This window comes from Molossus molossus, unplaced genomic scaffold, assembly GCF_014108415.1.
Source record: "Molossus molossus isolate mMolMol1 unplaced genomic scaffold, mMolMol1.p scaffold_m16_p_19, whole genome shotgun sequence".
NCBI lineage: Eukaryota > Metazoa > Chordata > Mammalia > Chiroptera > Molossidae > Molossus > Molossus molossus.
Window position 1 is genome coordinate 42,884,666 of NW_023425354.1, and position 22,691 is coordinate 42,907,356.

A 22,691-nucleotide genomic window follows, 5' to 3' on the forward strand; every position below is an offset into this window, starting at 1 on the left:
AGCCCACAGAGGCTTTAACTTGTTCACTCTCAAGGTCTTCTCACTAGTCAGTGGTAAAAAACAAACTCTTTTGCACTTGACTCCGTCTAATATTCCAAGCCTCTTTTTCACTGGATGCTGAGAGTAAGGAGACTTGTGTTGCACACAGTAGGCATTCAAGCATATGCTGATGCAATTGGGAATGCTGGGCACAGAGAAGACAAAGATTGGAGAGCAACACTGGGGCTTTTCTCAAAAGGCAGGCGAGACAGTGGATGTGTCTTCAGCTGCTCCCCATTACAATCTCCTCACTCTTAATTCGTTTTCAACGCCTCCCACATTTCACATCTTCTTGGTAATTAGGCAACAGTCCATGTTGTTGTGTGTGGCTTGGGCTCACTGCTTTTCTAGTTTTACAGACTTCTATACTTTTTTTTTTCCAAAAGAAAAGTTTTTGCTGTTTCTGCCTTCCAGAATAAATATGGGGCTCTATTCTCTTTTACCTCCAGGAGAGTATAGGAGGAATACTCATCAAGGGGCCGGAGTGCCTAGACTTACATACGTTTTCCTCATGTGAACACTACTATAACTCATTTTTTATGAAGGCGTGACTAGATTGGCCTTATCTTTTGCCAACAGAATATGTTATATACAGGGATGGAAGAGATACTGAAAAATAATCTGGACCATAGCAAACCACCTCTGACAAATGAGATAATCTTTAAAAGGTTCCAGAAAAGAAAATTCCTGAACATCTTCCCTCTGTGAAATTTTCTTACACCTAACCCAAATCTCTCCAGCTGCAACATAAGCCTATTTTCTCTTTCTGTCTTCCCACAGAAATAAAAACTACCTGGTTATAATTCTTTTACAGCTCAACATAGTTAGGGGAACCAGCAGCTGTCTTTAAATAAACCTTTTTTTTTTTTAAACCTTAACTTTTTAAAGATTTTTTTCCCCTCTCAGAAATCATTTTCTAGCTTTTTAATAATTACTGTGGTTCTTTCTCAACCCTCCTCCAAAATATATGTATCTAAATGTGAGAATTTAAAAAGGGGGGGGGGATTCTAATGCCTAACAATAAAAATATATCCTAAATATTCCTACATTCTGGACCAAGATTTATAATTTCTTTAGTCCCAAAAGTTTCTTAAAAAGATAAATACTGCCCTGGCCACTTTGGCTCAGCGGTTAGAGCGTAGGCCTGTGGTCCAGAGAGACCCAGGTTCGGTTCCTGCTAAGGGCATGTACCTCAGTTGCAGTTTGTCCCCAGCCCTGGATAGGTCATGCGGGTGGCAACCACTCAATGTGTCCCTTTCACATCGATGTTTCTCTCTCTCTTCCTCTCTCTCCCTCCCACTCTATCAGAACAGAAAATGGAAAAATGTCCTCGAGTGAGGATTAAAAAAAAAAAAGCTAACAAATACCTAGAGCAGTGGTTCTCAACCAGGAGCAATTTTGCCCCCCGCCCCCGAGAGAACATTTGGCAATGTCTGGAGACATTTTTGGTTGTCATAACCAAGGTGGGGGGAAATACTACTAGCATGTAGTGGGTAGAAGCCTGAGATGCTGTTAAACATCCTACAATGCACAGAAGAGCTCTCTACAACAAAGAATTATAAGGCTCAAAATATCAACAGTACAGAGATTGAGAAACCGTGACTTAAAGCAACATGGTACGTGAAAATTTAAAGAACAAACATGAGAAAAGGAGAGAAAAACTGAGTGGAAAGGTAGTAAGGGAAAGAAAGATTTTAAACATGAGAACTATAAAAGATGCTAAAGATATAAAGGACCATAGTAGCTAGTTTAAGTGCAACAAACAGTATTTCCTGCTATGAAGTATTATTTCATAAAATGAGATTGATATCATCTTGCCCACTTGTAACTACAGCTTATATTACTCACTAATGATTGGCCTGGGTCTACTACTACCTACTAGAATATTAGATCCTTCTCTCCAGTCTCACAGTCTATCCATTTCTGTAATGATTCACTCATTCATGGAACAAATAATTACTGAGCATCTACTACATGACAGGCACTAAAGGATACAATGGTGTTAGGCAAAAACTCCTGCCAGAGTAGAACTTAGAATGGGGAAGGGGAGGTAGTGAGAGGGGAGCTACTGATGCACCTTGTTTACTTTTCCTAAGTGAATTACCTACTGATGCACCTAGTTTACTTTTCCTAAGTGAATTAGTATTTCTACTAATAGAGATACACCTATTGGCAGTACTTCAAGTTTCCCAAGTCATTTAATCAAGACTACCCTTGTCACTCTTGTTCACATTGATGACAAATGAATATATAATAAGCACACTTTCTAGTTCACCAATGTTTCTTCAAAGCAGGACAAAGCCTTTCAGCCTCTCCCACTAAAGTAACCTTCTAGAGCATTAGAAATAAACTTATAAGGTTATGACAAAAAGTGAAAGGGAAACACAGACAACAACAGTGGGATCTATAATCCAAAACAAATCACCTCAAAGGGTAGCTCACAATAAAACCTCCAATTCAGAAAATAATAAAGTGCAGAAGAATTGTCTGAGAGCATCACCACCTACTCTTCTCCTAGACTGAAGAGGTATTGAGCACACATCTGCTCTGGTGTGCAGGCATTAGTCAGGCTTTAGGATCACTGGTTTTACACAGTAAAGAAAAACTCTGATCCACACCAAAAGAATACTCAAAACTTGATCTCTGTCCAGGGATTTAATGGGTGAAGTAACAGGGTTTTGCACACACAGCACCTTCCCTGAGATTTATATGTAAATCCATGGGAGATGGTGAAACCATAGAAAATTCTTAGCATTTACTGAGATCAGCAACATGGTACAGGAACCTGAGCAGAGAAAAAAGGAGTATGCTTCAGGAGGAAGAGAAAATGTTGGGAGGAAAAAAATGTTACTCTTCTCTTTAAGGGAAAATGAGTGTCAGTATTCTCCCCAAGGAGGACCCTTGACGGCTGCACCCAGGAAATAAGCATGACTTCCTTGAGGAGCTCACTAGGGGCTGAGATGAGAGGCAGAAGAAAAAGAAACCCAGAGGGATTAGGAGTGGGGGTTGAGAAAATACTATGTTTAAAGGGGGCTTTAGTAAAAGTAGAGAAAGAAGAGACAGAGGGATGGAGAGTCATATTTCCCAAAGTTCATGAGCAAAGTAGGAGAGTGAGTGAAGAGAAGAGAAGGTGGAGGCCTCTAAGAATTCACACCCTGTGCCCTCAGTTACAAACACAGTCTAGTTGCTAACAATATTAAATTCCAAAATGACTTGTAATGTAGGAAAATAAAATAAACATCCTGCACACTTACCCAATCCGGGTAAACAGCTTCCCATGGGCATGGAGAAAACTGAGGATGAACCTTTTGTTCAGCTGCATGGGAAAAAGAGAGGAGAAAACAATTAAACTTTCCCCAGTTTCCTGTTACTGAACAGAGTCCCTAGTGACACAATAACCTGGCCAGGGTCTAAGGGGTGGGCACTAGGGATGGGAACCAAATAGACATGCCCAAACTCTCACACAGACCCAGGGCACATGCCCAACAGCTGCTGCTCAGCTGAGCCAAAATGACAGCAGGCTCGGTGAGCAGACAGCACCCTCTGCTGGCAGCAGTGCCTGTGTGCAGGAAATGAAGTGTTGAATTCCAACTAAACTGGGTAGAACCAATGATGCCTGGAGCTCTCTTGAGATCCAGGAGCCACTCTTGCCCCATTATGATAGAAATAAAATACTAACAAGGATAGGAATAATACTGATTCTGAGTAAGTCCCTAATCTTATTTATGAGCTATTTTTCTATCTAACCTAAAAGCAGGACTCTTCTTTGGTAAGCCAGGGTAAAGTAACCCACCACTAACTAGCTCATCAAATTATACTTCTCCATCTTTTAAGATTAAAGTTCAATTCCAAGGTCTGGAGCTGAAAATTCAAATGTCTACAAGGGGCCAGGTTAGAAATAGGCTGGTCCACTCCAGTTCTGCTCTTTGTGGACCCAGCATTATCATTTCTTTTCTTTTTTTCTTTTAAAGAACAGCAAAAAGATGGGTTTTTGTGTGACCTCCTCTGGTTTTTAAATGTTGACTACTAATGGAAAAAAAATGTAAACATTTAGGCAAGCCAAAAACTCGAACATGCCAGCCACATCTGGCCCATGAGCTAACAAATTTACAATCTCAGTTCAATGTTCTAGAAAACCTACTACTATTAAAACTGAGGGGAGAGATTCCTTTGAGCAAAACAGGGTAGGAGAAAATTTCAACTCCAAAGAAAGCAGAAATAGTGAAAGACCAAATCTGTTGTTATTTTCCCTTGTCTCTTAAAGCAATATGCTCAGAACTCTGTAGCTAGACAAGAAGAGGAGTCAAGAACCTTGATCTCAGTGGGGTGGTTAGGGCAAGGAACAGTCCAGAACCCCTGGATATTTTGCCCAACAGAAAACATTCTTCTGGTTTATCCCCTTGCAAAACAGAACACCAATCAAGTTATGGCCATTCTGTTTCATATGGGAGCTATGGGTGGGAAAAGGAGTGCATTCTCACCCCAATGACTTCAAAGGCAACTTCTGCATACAAGATTCAATCTTCATTTTTGTTTAAACAAGTGACATTTAGTCAGCAATACTGTAACAAACATTGATCTATATACTTAAAAAGCTCAGGATATTTCACTGAAGATAACTTCTCTCTATAGTTAGGTGAGCCAGGGTCAGGGACACTGAGTTCCATGAACACAAGGGAAAGATGAGGAACTAGGCAAAATAAATTGCCAATGATTATACCACCATCAGAGACAAAACCTGGACTAAAATGCAAGTCTCGATCTACCAGCAGAGAAAAGTGGTGAAAAACATGAACTTTCCTGTCAAATTTCTGCCACTTACCTGCTGTGGGATCTCAGATAACTGATCGAGACTCCCTAAATTTTTCTTTCTACACATGGAGTTAACAGTACCCATGAATTAATAGGTTGGTGCATAAGGCAAGTTAAAGCACGCTTGACATGTTGTAAACACTCAGTTGTTAGTTGAACATTCTCTCCCAATGAATGATAAAACAAGTAGTAAAATGTTAACAACTGGAGAATCAGGGTTAAGGCTAAACGGGAGTTCTTTGTATTATTCTTACAATTTTTCTACAGGTATAAAATTATTTCAAAACAAAAGGGTAAAATATCTATTCTCTCTCTATTCCTATTTTAACTCAATGATACCTTTTCCTACAGCTGTCAATCATAAAATGGTTAACTCATCCATTACCAGGAGAAATCCTTTACTGCTGGTTATATTTATACATACAGGATACAACGGTAGAAACAAAATGATAGCAACCCATCTCATTCAAGACAATTACCATTCCTCAAGCACAAGAAGGTTCAGAAATTTAAGCAACTTAAACCAGTAAATGGCAGAATTAGAACTTGAACCGAAGTCCTCTAGTTCCAAAGAGTTCTCCTTCCCTTATTCTGCATCTATCTCAGGAAGAGAACTGGTAATCTTTATTCATGAAAGGCTGATGAGAAAATAAGAACTAAAAAGCAGTTCAGTTTTACTTTTAAGTTTCCCTTACCTATTAGGTAGGAAACTCATACTATGTGATCCACAATGCCTCCTGGAGTAAATGAGAGTGCCAAGAGGTTTCTGAATACTGTGGTTTTATCTATACTTCCCAAAGATCCTTCGCTTAAGGGTAGTAGTAGATGAAGCCCACTTACTTACCTAAATTTGCACTTGCCATTAGTGTATTTTATTGAATGTAGTAGAAAGTGGATTTCAATGCTTTGTTTCACCAGTGGAAATGAAGGGAAACTTTGGGAACTTTTCAAACTAGAGGCAAAAATACAACATTCTCCCTGACCTTAGTCAATGAGAACTACTGCTTTATTTTTAGTCTGAAAGTATCTGTCACCCTAAACACATAGTTGACCCTTGAACAACATGGGTTTGAATTGTACAGGTCCACTTATATGCAGATTTTTTTTTCAATAAATTCTATAAATGTATTTTTCACCCTTATGTTTTTCTTAACTTTTCTCTAGCTTACTTTATAGTAAAAATACAGTATTAATACATATAACATACAAAACAGGTATTAATTGACTGTTTATGTTATGAGTAAGGCTTCAAGTCAACAGCAGACTATTAATAGTTACGTTTTGGGGGAGTCGAAAGTTATATGTGGATTTTCATTAGAAGCCCTGACCCCCATGTTGCTCAAGGTTCAACTATAGTTTCTTTTTATTATCACCAACAGCACTTCAGGTAGGAAAGGAGTTAAAAATATAGATACATTCTAGAAAAAATAATAAGGCATGTTATATTGAGAAAGTAGGTTTGTTACACATTGATTAATATGGGCCTAAGCAATAATTGTATGTAATAATATGAAATCTGCTAGTATTAAGGTAGAACTTTTGGAAAACCTAACCGATACCAAGTCCACACTAAGGAAAGTCTTAGTTCTAGCTTCCTCCCTCTCCAACACATCATGGACTGGCTTTCATTTTTGTTTTTTAACAATACACTCAGATGATCTCGCTCAGGTAGAGAAAAAAAAGTTTTTCCTCAAATGATAAGACTATTTGCCTCCAGATCGTTCCTGCACATTTACATACTGTTCACCAGACACTAAAAATGCTTCTTAGGTATAGCCCTGAGAGAGAGTGTTGTAATTATTAAAGGGCTCCTGCTTCTTTATTTCAAATCCAAAACCAAGTCACTATGTATGGACTCCTGAGGCTTTTGTAACATCTAAAAGCAATGATCCAAAGAGGCACTAATGGCAATAGCTGGATGGCTAAGTCTCCAGTCACTTACAATAATGTCTGTCCTGACATTAACTGAGATTGAGTAAAATGGTTTGGGTTGTTTCTCAACTGTAAAATGTAATTTCCACCACTGGCATTACCTAACTCAGAACCAAAAGAAGAAAAATAAATAATACAAATTAAAGCATTCTGAAGAGTAAATATTTTATGCAAGCCCTGGTAATTATCACTCAAAACTGCTTAAGTACTTTGTGAATTGTGGAGCAAGGAAGGAGAAAGAGGCTGCTCAGAGGCAAAAATACAATACAACAGGAGAAGATTCTGACATACACCAAATTTCCATTCCTAAATAGTTGCTCCTGCTTCTAAATAGTTGTGTGTAAAACTAAATTTCTAAAAAGTGAATCATTTTAAGGATAGCAAGAGTACTCAGTATTAAAAAAAATTCCAATGTGCATCTTAAAGTGTTTTAAGAAACGTAAGTTATCATTCTATAATTTATCTTTCTGGAATGTATCTACTTTTATATACCAAATATTTAAACAAAAAACTTTGTTGTGTTTTTACTTTTTATTTTTTAACTTTACCCAAGGACATTATTGTATTCATCTTCAGATAGAGCGAGAGGGAGACAGGGAGGAAGAGAGAGAGAGAAACATCGACATGAGAGATCACATCAACTGGCTGCCCCCCACACGACCCCAACAGGGGCCAGGGACAAACTGAAACCGAGGTTCATGCCCTTAGTGGGAACAGAACCCGGGACTCTCTAGTCCGCAGGCCGACACTCTAACTGCTAAGACAAACCGGTCAGGGCCTTTGTTGTGTTTTTAAAAGGGGGCTCTGTCCTTTTAGATACGAGACAACTTAGTTGGAGACCAAATTTCAATGGTACCTATTAGTAAATGTCTGGGACTCAGAGCAATCAAAGCCCATTTATCGTCTTCCTAAAGCACTGAGATCAAAGAGTGGAGGAGAATGTGAGCACAGAGGTTATGCTGTTCACCTTCATCCCCATGCTCCTATACCAGGCAGTCAAGAACAAACTAGCAAGACAGGGTCCCAAATGCCAAGGAACTTGGTAGTCCAAGAGCAAAAATAAATAACATACCAACTTGCCAACTCCCCATTTTATGCTCAAAAACCTAAGAAAGGCCTGCGGGCTATGAAGGTGCCAAGGGGCACTGTGTTTCCCTTACTGTCAGTATCCCTCAGCCAAGAAAAGTCTTTTGTGAGAGGTGAGATCTAAGATGATTTAAAGAAAAAAAGAAGGGGGGGGGCACAGCCTGGCACACAAAATGTGGGAACCCTATCAGTAAATCAGTAATGTAATAATCATTTAGTAGATATAAAAATTATTCATTAGAACTTTCAGTATGCCTCTTTCTAGGATATAAAGAGCCATACCACACAGAGGCTGAGGTAAAGCAGGAATAGTAATTACTTCTCACCTTTAGTTTCTCCACCCCTGAATTGTTCTGGGCAGGATGACAGCTCAATTAGCTCTAATTAAGCACAAGTTCCATGTAGAGATGTCCTACTTAGACAGCTGGATCAGAGCCATGTGAATTCAAGTGTAAAACGTGCCTCTTAAAACCACCTCTTCCAACTAATGCACCCCTTGAAACAATGGCTCTCACCCTCACACTGCAGCTTAGTGCTGTCTCAACAAAGTCTTACATTAAAGCAATTTACTGGCTATTATTTCATTATCTCTCCTACTTAAAGCCAGCAGACTGGAGGCAAATTGGGCTAAACATCAAATCAGTAGTCAGCTCCAGAAAACCCAGCCAGCAAGCAGAGGGAATCAAGCTTAGAGTACCCCACAGGCTCTCAGGAGGGAAATTGGCACTAGGTATAAAGAAAGGAAGGAACCACAATTTTGTGACTGTTCTATATTTATTGCTCATTTGTTTGTTTAGGGGGAGAGAATAGGACAGAATGGTATGAACAAAGACTACCGATCTTAAGAGTCGAAGACCTGGGTTCAAATTTTGGTCATGCCATTTATTTGCTATATAACTATTGGCAAGTCACCTCATCTTTTTATTTTTTAAATTTATCATTATTATTTTTAATCCTCACCCAAGGATATTTTTCCATTGATTTTTCAGATAGAGTGGAGGGGGTGGGCAGAGAAAGAAACATCGATGTGAGAAGGGCACATCAATTGGTTGCCTCCCATATGACCCCAACCAGGGCCGGGGGATTGAACCTGCAACTCAGGTACGTGCCCTTGACAGGAATTGAACCCACAACCCTTCAGTCCATGGGCCGACACTCTAACCACTGAGCTAAACTGGCCCAGACTTAAAATTTTTTTTACTTGAATTTATTGGGGTGACATTGGTTGATAAAATTATATAGGTTTCAGGTGTATAATTCTACAACACATCATCTGTATACTGCATTGCATGTTCCCCACCCCAAGTTCACTTCATCTTTCTAAAGTGGTTTACTCAACTATAAAATGAAAAGGCTGAATGAGATCAGTATCAGTGATTTCCATAACTCCGAGTGTGTGTGCATCACAAGAGCTTTTATAAAAAATACAAATTCCCCAGTGCTACAGAATCAAATCTTGGGGGGGGCAGGGGGGGCGGGGTACGCAAATCAGCATTTTAAAAAGGTCGCCAGGTGCCCTGGCTAGTTTAACTCAGCGGTTAGAGCGTCGAACCAATGAGTGGAGGGTTCGATTCTGGTCAAGGGCATGTATCTCGACTGCAGTTCAAACCCAGCCCTGGTTGGGTCCTGTGGGAGGCAACAGTTGAAGGGTCTCTCTCACATCAATGTTTCTATCTCCCTCCCTCCCTCCCTCCCTACCTGATGATAAATGGAAAAATATCCTTGAGTGAGGATTAAAAAAAAAGGGTCTCCAGGTAATTCTGAAAAACAGCCAGATTTGGGAACCACTGGGCTAGATTGTGGGTCAGCAAACTATGGACCAAAGGTCAAATCTAGCCTGCCACTGGTTTTTTGTATGGCCCATTAGCTAAGAATGGATTACATATTTTTTAACGGTTAAAATTTTAAAAATAAAAATATTTCATGAACCAAGAAATTTAAATTTCAGTATCCATGAATAAAGTTCTATTGAAACATAGCCACACTTGTTTGTTTACATACTGTCTGTAGCTATTTCCCCTCTACAAAGGCAGAGCTGAGTAGCTGTAGCAGAGAATGTATGGTCTAAAAATACTATCTGGCCCTGTACTGAAAAAGTCTGATCCCTGGGCTGGATCATCTATAACATTAATATCTCAAAAATGTTTCTACCTGAACAACACTTGAGAGCTACCGCACACAAGTACTGGAAACAGCAATGATTCTCAAAGGATAAAGAGGGGTAGTGTGGTTTAATAGAAACCTCACCTCCCTAGATATTCTAATATCTACCTATCTACCTACCTACCTACCTACCTCCTACCATCTCAGGAGAATCACCAATCTACAGTGTTCCTTCCAATTCTAAAAGCCCACAAATGTATAATTCTAACTAAATCCATCCTTTCTTGCTAGCTTCTGAGCAAGCACCATCCCAATTCTATGACAGCAAAAAAACAAAACAACAAAATGATCAAATGCCAAAAGACTGAAATATAAATGAGATGCTCCCAGTTTTCACCTAGGAAGCCACTATGGGAAGTGACCAGGTGGAAATAGAACACAACCAGCCCAATTAAGATTTCACGTAGGTCTGAGGGCCCCTGGACCTTTCCCAAAACATCCCTAATAATAAAAAAAAAAAAGTGCCAGATTAAGGTTTATAAATCCCCTGTAGTGGGGTCTGACAATTATAGCAACTAGCTCAAAAGTGCCACCAGTTTAGTAGCATCTCGAGGTACACAGACAGAGAGAAAGTTCAGCCAAAGGGCAACACTGTTGCTCTGACTGGGTTCCTTTCTGAATGACTCTTCTTTCTGACTCATCTCTCTCAGTGCCTGGGAACTCTCATGCCCATCCACCCAAAAAGTAGGGGAGCTGGTATGCCCTGCATATGTACTGCACAAGGTAAAAGAGGAAATGGCTGAATCTCCCATTTGGTGATCAGGTGGGCAACCAGAAAGTAGTTCTGTAAAGGCACATACATAAGCTCAAACCCATCTTATAAATGAATGAGTCAATAGAGTGTGAGGATGGTAAGTCCTTCTCACACTCTTTCCACTCACTCAGTTATTCAGTCAACAAAAACTTACTCACCATCCTCTGTGTACATGACACTGTGTATAAACTATGGACAAGGCAGAGACAATCCCTGCTCCATAGGTGACATAAGTATAAAGTGTACTGTCTAGGGAAGAACAGGATGCTGTGTATTTCCACAACTGGAGCACCAGAGATCTCCAAAGAAAGAGACCCTTAAGTTGAAATCTGAAGGTTGAGTAAATTAATCAATTGGTTTTGGAGGGAAGCAAAGAGAATAGCATATGTGATGATTCCAAGAGCGGTACATTACAGACTGGCATAGCCAGGTGAGTGATTCTGCAAAAGGGAGGCTGGAGAAATAGGCTGGGCCACGTTGTGGAAGTCCTTGTTAAGAGTTTGATCTTAATCAAAGCCACTGAAGGGCTCTGAGTAGGGAAGTGACATGAGAAAGCCTCCATTTTTAAAAGGTCATTCTAGCTACTAATTTAGAAATGGGGGTGAAGGGCAGACAAATGTGTAGAGGCCAAAAAAACACTTAAGAACCTATTGCTATCATCCAATGGCAATAGAGACAGACAAGAAAGGAAAAACTAAAAAAAAAATTATTATTCTACACTCAGACAATTATGATCCTTGTTCCTAACTACCAGTGGTTCTAATTCTAGACAACTCAACTTACAGAGACCAAGAGTGGCCCAGACAAAGTATGAGTCTTTAGAAAAACTAAATAAAACACTGACTTCATTTTTGGAGATAATTTGAGAAGCCTTATTTTATTTCCTTTCTATTATGTTTTTAAATGGCCTAGTATGGTGTTTGGTACTTAGTACATATTGAGTAAGTGACTAATGAAGAACCTATTAAAATATATAAATTTGCCCGGCCAGTGTGGCTCAGTGGATGAGCATCAACCCATGCACCAAGAGGTTACCGGTTCAATTCCCGGTCAGAACACATACCCAGGTTGTGGGCCAAATTCCCAGTAGGGGGCATGAAGGAGGCAGCCAATCGATGTTCTCTCTCATCAATGTTTCTGTCTCTTTCTCCCTCTCCCTTTCTCTCTCTCTAAAATCAATAAAGAAATATATATATATATATATATATATATATATATATATATATATTAATTAAATAGATGAGCCAAGTAATACACACAAGAAAAACAGTGCAGTACTAATATTAATGATGTAGGGAAAAACATACTCAGCACTAACTGTTAAGAATTTAGATTAACCTCTTTTTGGAGAATAATTTGGCAAAACTCAGACAAAGGTATTCAAAGAAAAACAGAGTTCTATCAAGACTTAAGGATTCAGATCTTGAGCAACAGCAGTTCCATCTCCTGCATTCCAGCTCAAGAGACGGGACAAGACACCATAGTTAACTTCAGAATAAAAGTCAAAGTCTGACAATGGCCTGCAAAAGGCCTATGTAATAATCATTCTCCACACCTGTTGCCTCCTGTTCCTTGAATGTGCCAGGCATGCTCCCACTTCGGGGAGAGGGGGCCTGTGTATTTATACTTTCCAGCCCAGTGATTCCCAAACTTTACTGGACTTGCCTACACATCTTTTAAAAATACATATGCTTGGCTTCCCTCCCCAGACATTCTGATTTAATTGGCATGGGGGTAAGACCTGGGCATAGGATTGTTAAAAGCTCCCAGTGATTATACTATGCAGCAAAGTTTAAGAACCACTGCTCTAGTTTATCCTGTGTTTTACAGCACTTATTACCAATTTTTACACTCAAGTGTGTGCGTGCACACACATATGCATACCACGAGAGCAAGAACTGTGTATTTTGTTCACCACAGTGGGCTCATAGAAGGTAACCAATAAATACTTGGTGAACAAACAGCCTTTCTAGTCTGGTCTTCGGCTGCTCTTCCTGCCTCCACACTTGCTGATACAACCTACCTTTTAATAACAAAAAATTATTTGTGGTGCCCTAAATTCACCATGTTCCTTCTACTGCTATGCCCAATCTCCATCTAGTGTCTTCTCATGCACTCCTTTCTGTATCTAATAAAGTCCTACTTTTCTTGCTTAAACCGCTTCCAACCCTCTACCTCTAGGTTGAGCCTAACATCTTATCCTCAAGGCTCAGAGAATATTTCATATACCTCTGTGATAGTATTACAGTACATCTTAATTATACACATACATATCTGTCTTTAGATCAGCTCTGTCCACAGGACTTTTTCATGATGGAAATGCTCTTTATCTTCACTGATCCATATAGTAGTCACTAGCCACATGTGGGTATGAGTATTTGAAAGGTGGTTAGTATATTTCATTTTAATTCATTTTAATAGCCACATATAGCTAGTGGCTACCATACTGGTCAGTACAGCTCTAGACTGTGATGTCCTTTAGTGACTGATTCATTCTGATATCGCAGGGCAAATAGGTGATAGATGAGTGAATGAAGACAGGGATGCATGTGAGACTTGGCTCCAAAGATTACAATACCCATACTTTACAATTTCTGGCTTGCCATATGGAAGAAACAAAAGACACACTCTGAAGCACAAATAAGGCTCAGCCAATGGGAACAAAGAATTTGAAAAATCTACCCAGTATTCTTCACTTCTGTCCAGCTATATAATCCACACAGTGTGGGTAGTATGGCCTAAAGCCAGATTTTAACTATTGGACTATACTTTTCAGAAGCTTGAGGACAGCCCCCAACTAAGAACAGGTTGAATTTACAGAGCTGGCTCTGTGCTGTAGGAGTTAGAAGTACCCCAAGCGTCTACGGCCATACCACCCTGAACGCGCCCGATCTCGTCTAAAAGTACCCCAAGCTATTCAGTCACAATTCAGACATTAAGAGCTCAAGTTTTCCAAGTTGAACAAAACAGGTGTGACATACTCAACCACCTTAAAAATAGTAAAAACTTCTATAGCAACTCCCATGTGTAAGGCACTATTCTAAGCACGTTATGTCTATTAACTCATTTAACCTTAGAACAATTCTGTGAGGTTAAGGAATACTATTACTTCTATTACTATTTATTGGTTTTATTTTTATTTATGTATTTTAATCCTCACCTGAGGATATTTTTACATTTATCTTCAGACAGAGTGGGAGGAAGGGGGAGAGAGAGAGAGAGAGAGAGAGAAACATCAATGTGAGAGAGAGATATCAATTGGTTGCCACCTGCATGACCCCAACCGGGCCAAGGACGAACCCCAAACGAGGTACGTGCCTCTGGCCAGAATCGAACCCGGGACTCTTTGGTCTGTGGGCCAACACTCTAACCACTGAGAAAAACTGCCCAGGGCGGTTTTATTTTTTATTTATTGATTTTATAGAGAGAGGAAGAGGAAGGGAGGAAGAGGGAGAGAGGGGGAGAGAGAGAGAGAAACATTGATTTGTTGTTCCACTTATTTATGCATTCATTGGTTGATTCTTTTATGTGCCCTGATGGGATTGAAACTGTAAACTTGACATATTGGAATAACTCTAATCAACTGAGCTACTCAGCTAGAGTTAGGACTACTATCATTTCTATGTTATAGATGAGAAAACTGAGCACAAAGAGGTTAAGTGACTTGCTCAAGGTCAACACAGGCAATCTGGCACCATAGTCTGAGCTCTTAGTCTTTCATCTTTAAAAAAAGGCAACCTTGCAGTTTGTCCCCAGCCCTGGTTAGGTTGTACGGGTGGCAGTCACTCGATGTGTCCCTTTCACATTGATGTTTCTCTCTCTCCCTCCCACTCTATCTGAACAAAAAACGAAAAAATGTCCTCAGGTGAGGGGAAAAAAAAAAATTTTTTTAAAGGCAACCTTTAATTTGTCCCCAGCCCTGGCTGGGTTGTGCGGGTGGTAGCCACTCGATGTGTCCCTTTCACATTGATGTTTCTCTCTCTCCCTCCGGCTCTATCTGAACAAAAAATGAAAAAATGTCCTCGGGTGAGGATAAAAAAAAAAAAGGCAACCTTTTCAGCAGAACCAAGAAAGACAATGAAGTTGTTTATAAAGGCCAAAAGCTAAACCAACCCCAAGCAAAAACCCACCAATGGTTCCAGCTATCATTCACTGTGACACCACTAGGCCAAACCAATTGAGAAGTCTTACAAATTAAGGGAAGTAGATGCTTCCATTCCAGACATCATGCAAATCAATAAAAGCACTTAACTGCACTCCATGATAATGCCAGCCAGAAGAAAGAAAAGAGAAAAGTGAACAAAAGTTTGTTTTCCCTAACAGTAAAATAGCATTAATAGAATAATAAAATCCCTAATATTTTTCTCAATAAATCTACAATCTACATGATTAATAATAAGCAAATCGTTTTTCAAGAGTTAAAGAATATGTGTATATCGACATAACTATCATCTAGGGATTGTGCACAGTCCAGAAAAATAGTATCTGAAAACTTACCCTCCTGCCTACCCACCTACTACAATACAGGAAAACCCCTGACTCTCTCAGGAAGGGAGGGGTAAGAACTAATCTAAGAACTCAAAGGAGAACAAAGCTTCAGTTTAAGAAAGATGTGGTCACAAGCAAGGTTTCACAAACCACTCTGCTGTGGGCACCAAAAAGCAAATAACCAGTACAGGGAGCTCTGGCAACCTCGTACAAGCTTCAGATTTAAGCAAGGCACCAAATAAGGGAAGGATTCTGGTGTATCAACTCCTAGGAAAAGTGTTTCAAGTTAAAAATGGTTATTCAGGTTTGGATGTGAACTTCTGTATCTGTTCTTTATCAACAGAGGCACCTCTACTTCACTGGCAGCTAGCAGCAGAAAGCAAAGAAAACTGTTAGAATACACATAGACGGCATGACCTGGTACAGCCAGGCATTTACCTGGACACCAAAGACAATGCTATAAACATGGCAATACAGAACTTCTGGGATCCCAACTGGAATCCCAACTGGACTCAAGCATCTCCAGGTACAGGCAAGCCATGATGTCACTTTTCCCCCCAAAATAGCCAGAGAGTTCAACATTAAGGCCAAAAACCACAGCGCTTTTGGTGAGTCAATTTCACTGTAACTAGAGACAAGTTCTATCTAGTTTTTTGTCAGTCATATATTTTCTACACTGGTTCCCAGACCCAAGAAACCTAGTTCAAAAGACAGCAAACACCTTCAAATCACCTGGACTCAATTCTCCTCTTCATTCTCTTTATCCTCTCTCAACAATGAAAATCAATCTTGGGCATATCAGAAAGCAGGAAAATGGCTCCATCCCTGCCACTATTACTATTAAATGTATAGAAGAAAATTAAGTTTAGAGTTAAAAGAAAGAAAAGAATGGAAGGGACAAAAGTAAAAAACCCAATCATTTTGCTGGTTAACCATTATGTTTAATTTGTAACAATTTACCAATCTGTATGGCTTTGATATTATATTGTATGATTACTATATTTTCTGTATGTAGACTACACTGTAATTAAGGATTTTTGTTGTTATTAATTACCACAATATCTTCTGCTGTTCCACAAAGTCTTTATTATAAAACCAATACTCTGTCTCATATGCCCTAACCCCTACCAAGATTCTAACTCTTGGATGATAAAAATGAAGGTGATTATGCTAAAAGTTTGGGGCTTCATCTAGGTGCTAAAATGCAAAAACAGTATTAAATACCAGATCTGTTGATGGTGTAGACTATATCCCTATTTTACAGATGTAGAAAGACAGAAAGAGATTAAGAAATGTGTTCACGGAAAATTAAAAATTAGGAATATAGTAATCAGAATATCTGACTCCCAGTCTGCCACAGCCACAAGGGACATCCTTGGGGCAAAGGGCATCTACTAGTGCCTTATTCAACCTTTTGATATATGTCACTTCAAAGTATTTTAAAAGCCATATTGTTTTACAAATCTGTCCAGAAGTCTAAAAGAAAATCTGCCAAAGAAATTCCTCAGAGAGAATGTCAACTGACTTACACATAGTTTGCTTTACAAATTAGAACCTAGCATCTCGAAGATTTGTAGTACAAATCAGCTCAAAATCTCATTAGACAGAATAAGGTTTTACATCTTTAACAAGAAAGTAACAACCCAGAAAAATGCAAATTCACAGTGGGTATGACCCCAACTCCTCTTTCCCATATGCTTCAGTAACTGCAGTCCTACTGTGCATGTGACAGGCAAGAATAGGACTTATTGCCAATGGTTACAACACAAAGCATAACTTATTCCTAAGCCAAGCCTGGGCTTGGCTCAGAAAGCTTCCCAGAATGATGGAAGACATGACTTTAGGATGACTCAACCTTTGCTAATGCATAAAATAAAACAGAGAAAGACTATTTGAAGGATCTACTTATAGGCTTGGGCCAAATCAAAAGCCCAGAAGTATCTCCTTTGTGATAAATCTTCAGTTCCAGCTGACTAATTAGCATCAATATGGACATCTGTACTATGGCCTAAGATTGTCTAATGATTGACTCTTGGCTAGGAATCTCTGAAGCAATCAGTCGCTGTTTCTAACCACACCATTGTTTTTATCCATGTTGTTCCTTCTGCCAGAAAGTGTGCTACCCGTATCTACCTAAAGAATTTCTTTCATCCTTCAAAACTAAAAACTGATCACCTCTCTAGGTAGCCTTTTCTGTTCATCATGAGTTAATATGCTTCTCCTCTGTACTACCTTTGTACAGTGTATATTATTTTATCATTATATTTGTAAACACTTTGTTGCAAGTATTTATTTACATATCCATTTTTCCTATTAGACTGTGAGTTGTGAGAATCTTTGAGGGAAGGACCGATATCATTTACCTTTCTATGTGCAGTGACTAGAATAATGATTGACATATATACAAGCTAAATATTTATGTAAAAGCCTGGCCAGTGTGGCTCAGTGGTTGAGCATTAACCCATGCACCAAGAGGTCGCCAGCTCGACACCTGGTCTTGGGGCACATGCCCAGGTTGTGGGTCAAATCCCCAGTAGAAGGCATGCAGGAGGCGGCCAACTGATGTTCTCTCTCGTGGATGCTTCTATCTCTCTCTCCCTCTCCCTTCCTCTCTCTCTGAAATCAATAGAGAAAAAAATTAAATATTTATGGAAATGACCTGAATGGGGATAGGGAAAAGCTTGATTCCCTCAGAGATGACTAGCTGCCCTGAGAAAGACTTTACAAATGAATAAGCAAGAGAAAAGAGGTAAATGCCCTTATAAAACTGTGAAACCACTTAGTGAAAGTAATAAAGTTATATACAGGATAAAATAAATTAAACACAAAAAAGAGGTGCGAAAGAGAAAAAGATTAGAGGTCATTAGTAGTAAGGACACCATAAAATGCATGCCAGTAAGTCCTTCACACTTATTAAAGTAAGTTACAAGTTCAGCTCCAACCCCTGGAACAATTAAAATAGAGAATTATTCTGAATAACAAATTAATAAATGTGCATGTTGTTAAAAAAACACACACACACACGACTAACTCTGATACTAAAAACAGAAATGTCTCCTATGGGTTTCCACAAAGAAGGTATCATGTAATACAAATAGCAATGACTCCTTATGTCTCTTTATTATTATTCATCTTAAAATAGACTGATAACTCTATACCAAAGTACAATTCAGTCAAAGCAATACTACTAGGGACCAATATATCACCTAGGTAAACAGCTCTCTGATGGTTCTAGGCACAAATGGCATGAAAAGAACAATCGTGAGGAGAGATAACCAGTGATTCCCATGGTAAATACTCAATAAAGTTTTGGATCGGTGGCTAGATGGAAGACAAACAACTGGAAAAATCACTGAAGCTCTTAAAAATAAAAATGTGTGGTAAATACATTTTATAGAGACTCAAGCATCAAAAGGAGTCTCGATAGTATTTTAAGCTCCTTCTGGTCTAGAGAGTCTATATACTAATACTCGGGAAAATAAAACTGAGCAGTAACTTCAATATTAAATATTTATGAGTAAAGTGAAAGGCTTCCAAGAGGGGAAAAACCCGGAGTTTTCCCCTGGAGCCAAACAAACAGTCTTCCGACTGGGGGAAGATCACAAGCCAAGAAAACAACTATTTCACATTCTCTATCTTAGCCCAAACATCAAATCCAAGACAGTGAAACAGAGTAGACAGATAAAATTGTAGAACCTTTAAGAGTGGAGAGGGATGGCAGAATGATAGAACTACAAATACATCTCCCCCAAGAGTACCATCAGAAACAAAAACTAATATAGGAAATTGGTGAGAAAGGCAACATGGGGAAAACAAAGGTCCGTGCAGTCTCTTACCCCATACAACAGGCAGTATGTTACTACATAAAATGAACTGCTCCCACAGACACATCACCTCACTACTCTACTCCTTCCTATAGCAGCTGCAGATTGAACAAGGATCCAGTGTAAGAGTCTCATTCTTATTTGGAAGGCTCTTCACAGACTAGAGGCTGGATCCTAAGGGACGATTTATAGTACACCCTCACATACATTCCAGTTGGCTGGAACTCAGCAGCTGATTGCTCCCTTGTCTAAGTTGGTAAAGAGCCAAAGGAGGACTTTTTTCAGTCAACTCTCTCAGGCTGGAAAATTCTCTAACCCCAGAATTCTGGCTTAAGTCTGGATATCAGGTTATTCACAAGATGCCAAAACTACGTCTTTACATTGGCTTTGAACAAGTCTCTCAAGCACACCATACAGATTCCCACAGATCTCAAAATCATCTGGTCATTAAGGTCAAAGATGGCTACTCTTCCTCTCACATAGAGAGAAATATGCTTTTCAAAGCATGAGCAACATCAAAACAAACCTTTAATCAATCTCAATAATTCTTGAAATTGGAGAACAAGTAACAAATACACTTAAAACCTTTTTATTCTATCCTACTGAAAACTCTCTATTTCACCAGCTACTCAAATACTCTCACTATGATTGATCCCTATGCCACGAAGAGCTGTATCCCAAGACTGTTTCTCTGATTGAGAGGAAATGAAGGAGGAAACCTTAATAAGGTGTTTTTTATTTCATCAAGCTCTTCACTTGGTAGTTCTCAACCAGAATCACATCACTCTTCCCAGGAAATGCTTGGAAATGTGTGCAGGCCACTACTGGCATCTAGTGGGTGGGGCCAGAAATGCTAACCATTTTGAGGTGACAGGTCTATAAAATAAAGAACTGTCCCCCAAAACAGCAGTTATACCCTCATTAACAATTGATGTCCTAGCCCTGGCCGGTTTGGTTCAGTGGTTAGAGCGTCAGCCTGCGGCCCCCAGAGACCCGGGTTTGGTTCCCACTAAGGGCTCATGCCTCGGTTGCAGTTTGTCCCCGGCCCTGGTTGCTCGTGCAAGTGGCAGCCACTCAATGTGTTCCTTTCACATCAATGTTTCTCTCTCTCTCTTCCTCTCCCTCCCTCCCACTCTATCTGAACAAAAAATGGAAAAATGTCCTCGAGTGAAAAAAACAAAAACAAAAAAATAACAATTAATGTCCTAAATGAAAGACCTCCAAATTAACTATCTGCACCCTTCCCAGCTTCCATAGTAGTGGGTAAACTTTTTCTGTAAAGGGTCAGACAGTAAATAGTGCAGGCCTTGTGGGCCACATATATATGTTACATGTTCTTCTTTTTAAATAACTTATAAGAATGTAATAAACCAATCTTAGCTTGTAGTCCACTGGCCGACTTTATCTACACCTATTCTAGAGCATTGCCTGACTCATTATAGCGTTTTTGTTTTTTTTAATCCTCACCTGAGGACATTTTTCCATTTTCTGTTCAGATAGAGTGGGAGGGAGAGAGAGGAAGAGAGAGAGAAACATCGATGTGAAAGGGACACATCGAGTGGCTGCTACCCGCACGACCAGCCAGGGCTGGGGACAAACTGCAACCGAGGTACGTGCCCTTAGTGGGAACCGAACCCGGGTCTCTCTGGACCGCAGGCCAACGCTCTAACTGCTGAGCCAAATTGGCCAGGGCTACAGTCTGTTTATATAGAGATATTGATTAAAAGAAAATACGAGCCCTGGCCGGTTTTGCTCAGCGGTTAGAGTGTTGGCCCCTGGATTGAAGGGTTGTGGTTTGATTCCTGGTTAAGGGCACATACCTGGGCAGGTTCAATCCCTGGTCCCAGTAGGGGCACATGCAGGAGGCAACCAATCGATGTGTCTCTCTCACATCAACGTTTTTCCCTCTCATTCTCTCTCTCTCTACTCCTTCTCTCTCCCTTCCACTCTCTCTTTAAAAAATCAATGGAAAAATATCCTTGGGTGAGTATTAACAAAAAATAAAAAAACATGACAGAGTGTGACATATACAACTCTAATAATGTATACTCAAATTTTAAAGGACACAATACGAGCTTCAGAATTTAGCCTTAAAAATCTAAAAACTGGAGCTTATATTTCACTTTTTTTTTCTTCATTGATTTTAGAGAGAGGGGGGAAGGGAGAGAGACAGATAGAAACCTCGATGAGAGAGAACATCAATTGGCCACCTCCTGCATGCCCCCCACTGGGGACTGGGCCCACAACCTGGGCACATGTCCTGATCGGGAATCAAACCGGCAACCTCTTGGTGCATGGGTCAACGTTCAACTACTGAGCCACACCGGTTGGGCTTATATTTTACTTTTAATCAATTAAATAGTTCACTTATCTCCTCTTTTCCTTACCTAAGCATATCAGTTTAAACTTTTCACTGAATATTCATTTTCAAATGTATTATTGAAAAGAACACAAGCAGTCTTACCCTCTCCCTGAAGGATATATTACTTCCTATTCACCATGTGTGCCACTCAAAAAGTCTCTTCAAAATTCTACTGTTAACATTTTCTAAAATGTCTAAACCAAACCAAAGCCTGGAAACTGTGACTGGTATCTGGGTCCTGACTTTCCGGATGGTAACTAAAGGTCACGTGGGGTGGAAAGTGGCCTGTGGGTAACACAGAATACACACATGCACGCGAACAGGATATGTTGGTAATCTGGTTTCCTGAGACTTGGTGAGTTGTGAGAGTTCTCATCAACACCCTTGGGGAAGATGAAAAACCTTAAGCTGGGAAATACTGGATTTTTAAGAAATGTCCATTCTTGGAATTACATTTCTGGCTAAAGCAGAAAGGGCAGGCATACCTTTTTTTCCCTCCACATTTTACTTGTCCAAAAATACAAACAAAACAAACACAAAAAATAAATGAATATCTGACGAGGTTTCTTCAGTGTGGAAGCTGGTATTTGCACCATGGCTTATGTCACGTCTCAAGCCCAGAAAGACAAAGAATGTGGTTTTGGTGTTTAACCAGCCTCAACTGCACCCTGGCACTCTGTTTCTTCCCTCAGAGAACTTTGCTCTGTTAGAGGAAAGAAACCAACCTCACATCTTGAAACAAAACGGCTAGGATAAAAATAAAGCCCTGAAGTGGTTTGGTGACCGAGGTCATGTGGGGCGTTAAGGGTTTGTAGGTAGGGCCAATGTACTTTGAGAACTTCCACTCACTGCCAACCACAAAGACACAAAGACACCAGCCTAAGAGTCCAGCAGTGATCTAGGCAAGTAGCCCCAGCCCTTGCCTGTCAGAGGCTGCTCCTCACAACACATTTCGCATTATCTGTAGCTGAAAAACCCAGTCCTGGTCCTGACTTTAAGAGTAATCTCAGTAAGCTGTTTCTTATGGCCTTAAAAAAAACAGAGACAAGCCCTGGCCAGTTTGGCTCAGCAGTTAAAGCGTCGGCCTGCGGTCCAGAGAGACCAGGTGCGGTTCCCGCTAAGGGTGCTTACCTCGATTGCAGTTTGTCCCCAGCCCTGGTTGGTCGTGCGGGTGGCAGCCACTCGATGTGTCCCTTTCACGTTGATGTTTCTCTCTCTCTTTCTCTCTCTT

The 22,691-nt window shown here is 39.9% G+C and overlaps 1 protein-coding gene across 2 annotated transcripts in view; it reads right to left on the reverse strand.

Moving 5' to 3' along the window:
- The window catches only part of SMG6 (SMG6 nonsense mediated mRNA decay factor), a 243,348-nt gene that overhangs the window by 186,276 nt on the left and 34,381 nt on the right, over positions 1–22,691 (reverse strand). For both annotated transcript variants that reach the window (XM_036267778.1, XM_036267779.1), the window contains one exon: positions 3,294–3,355. In XM_036267778.1, coding sequence (XP_036123671.1) covers positions 3,294–3,355 — 62 coding nt within the window. The remainder of the gene's footprint in view (positions 1–3,293; positions 3,356–22,691) is intronic.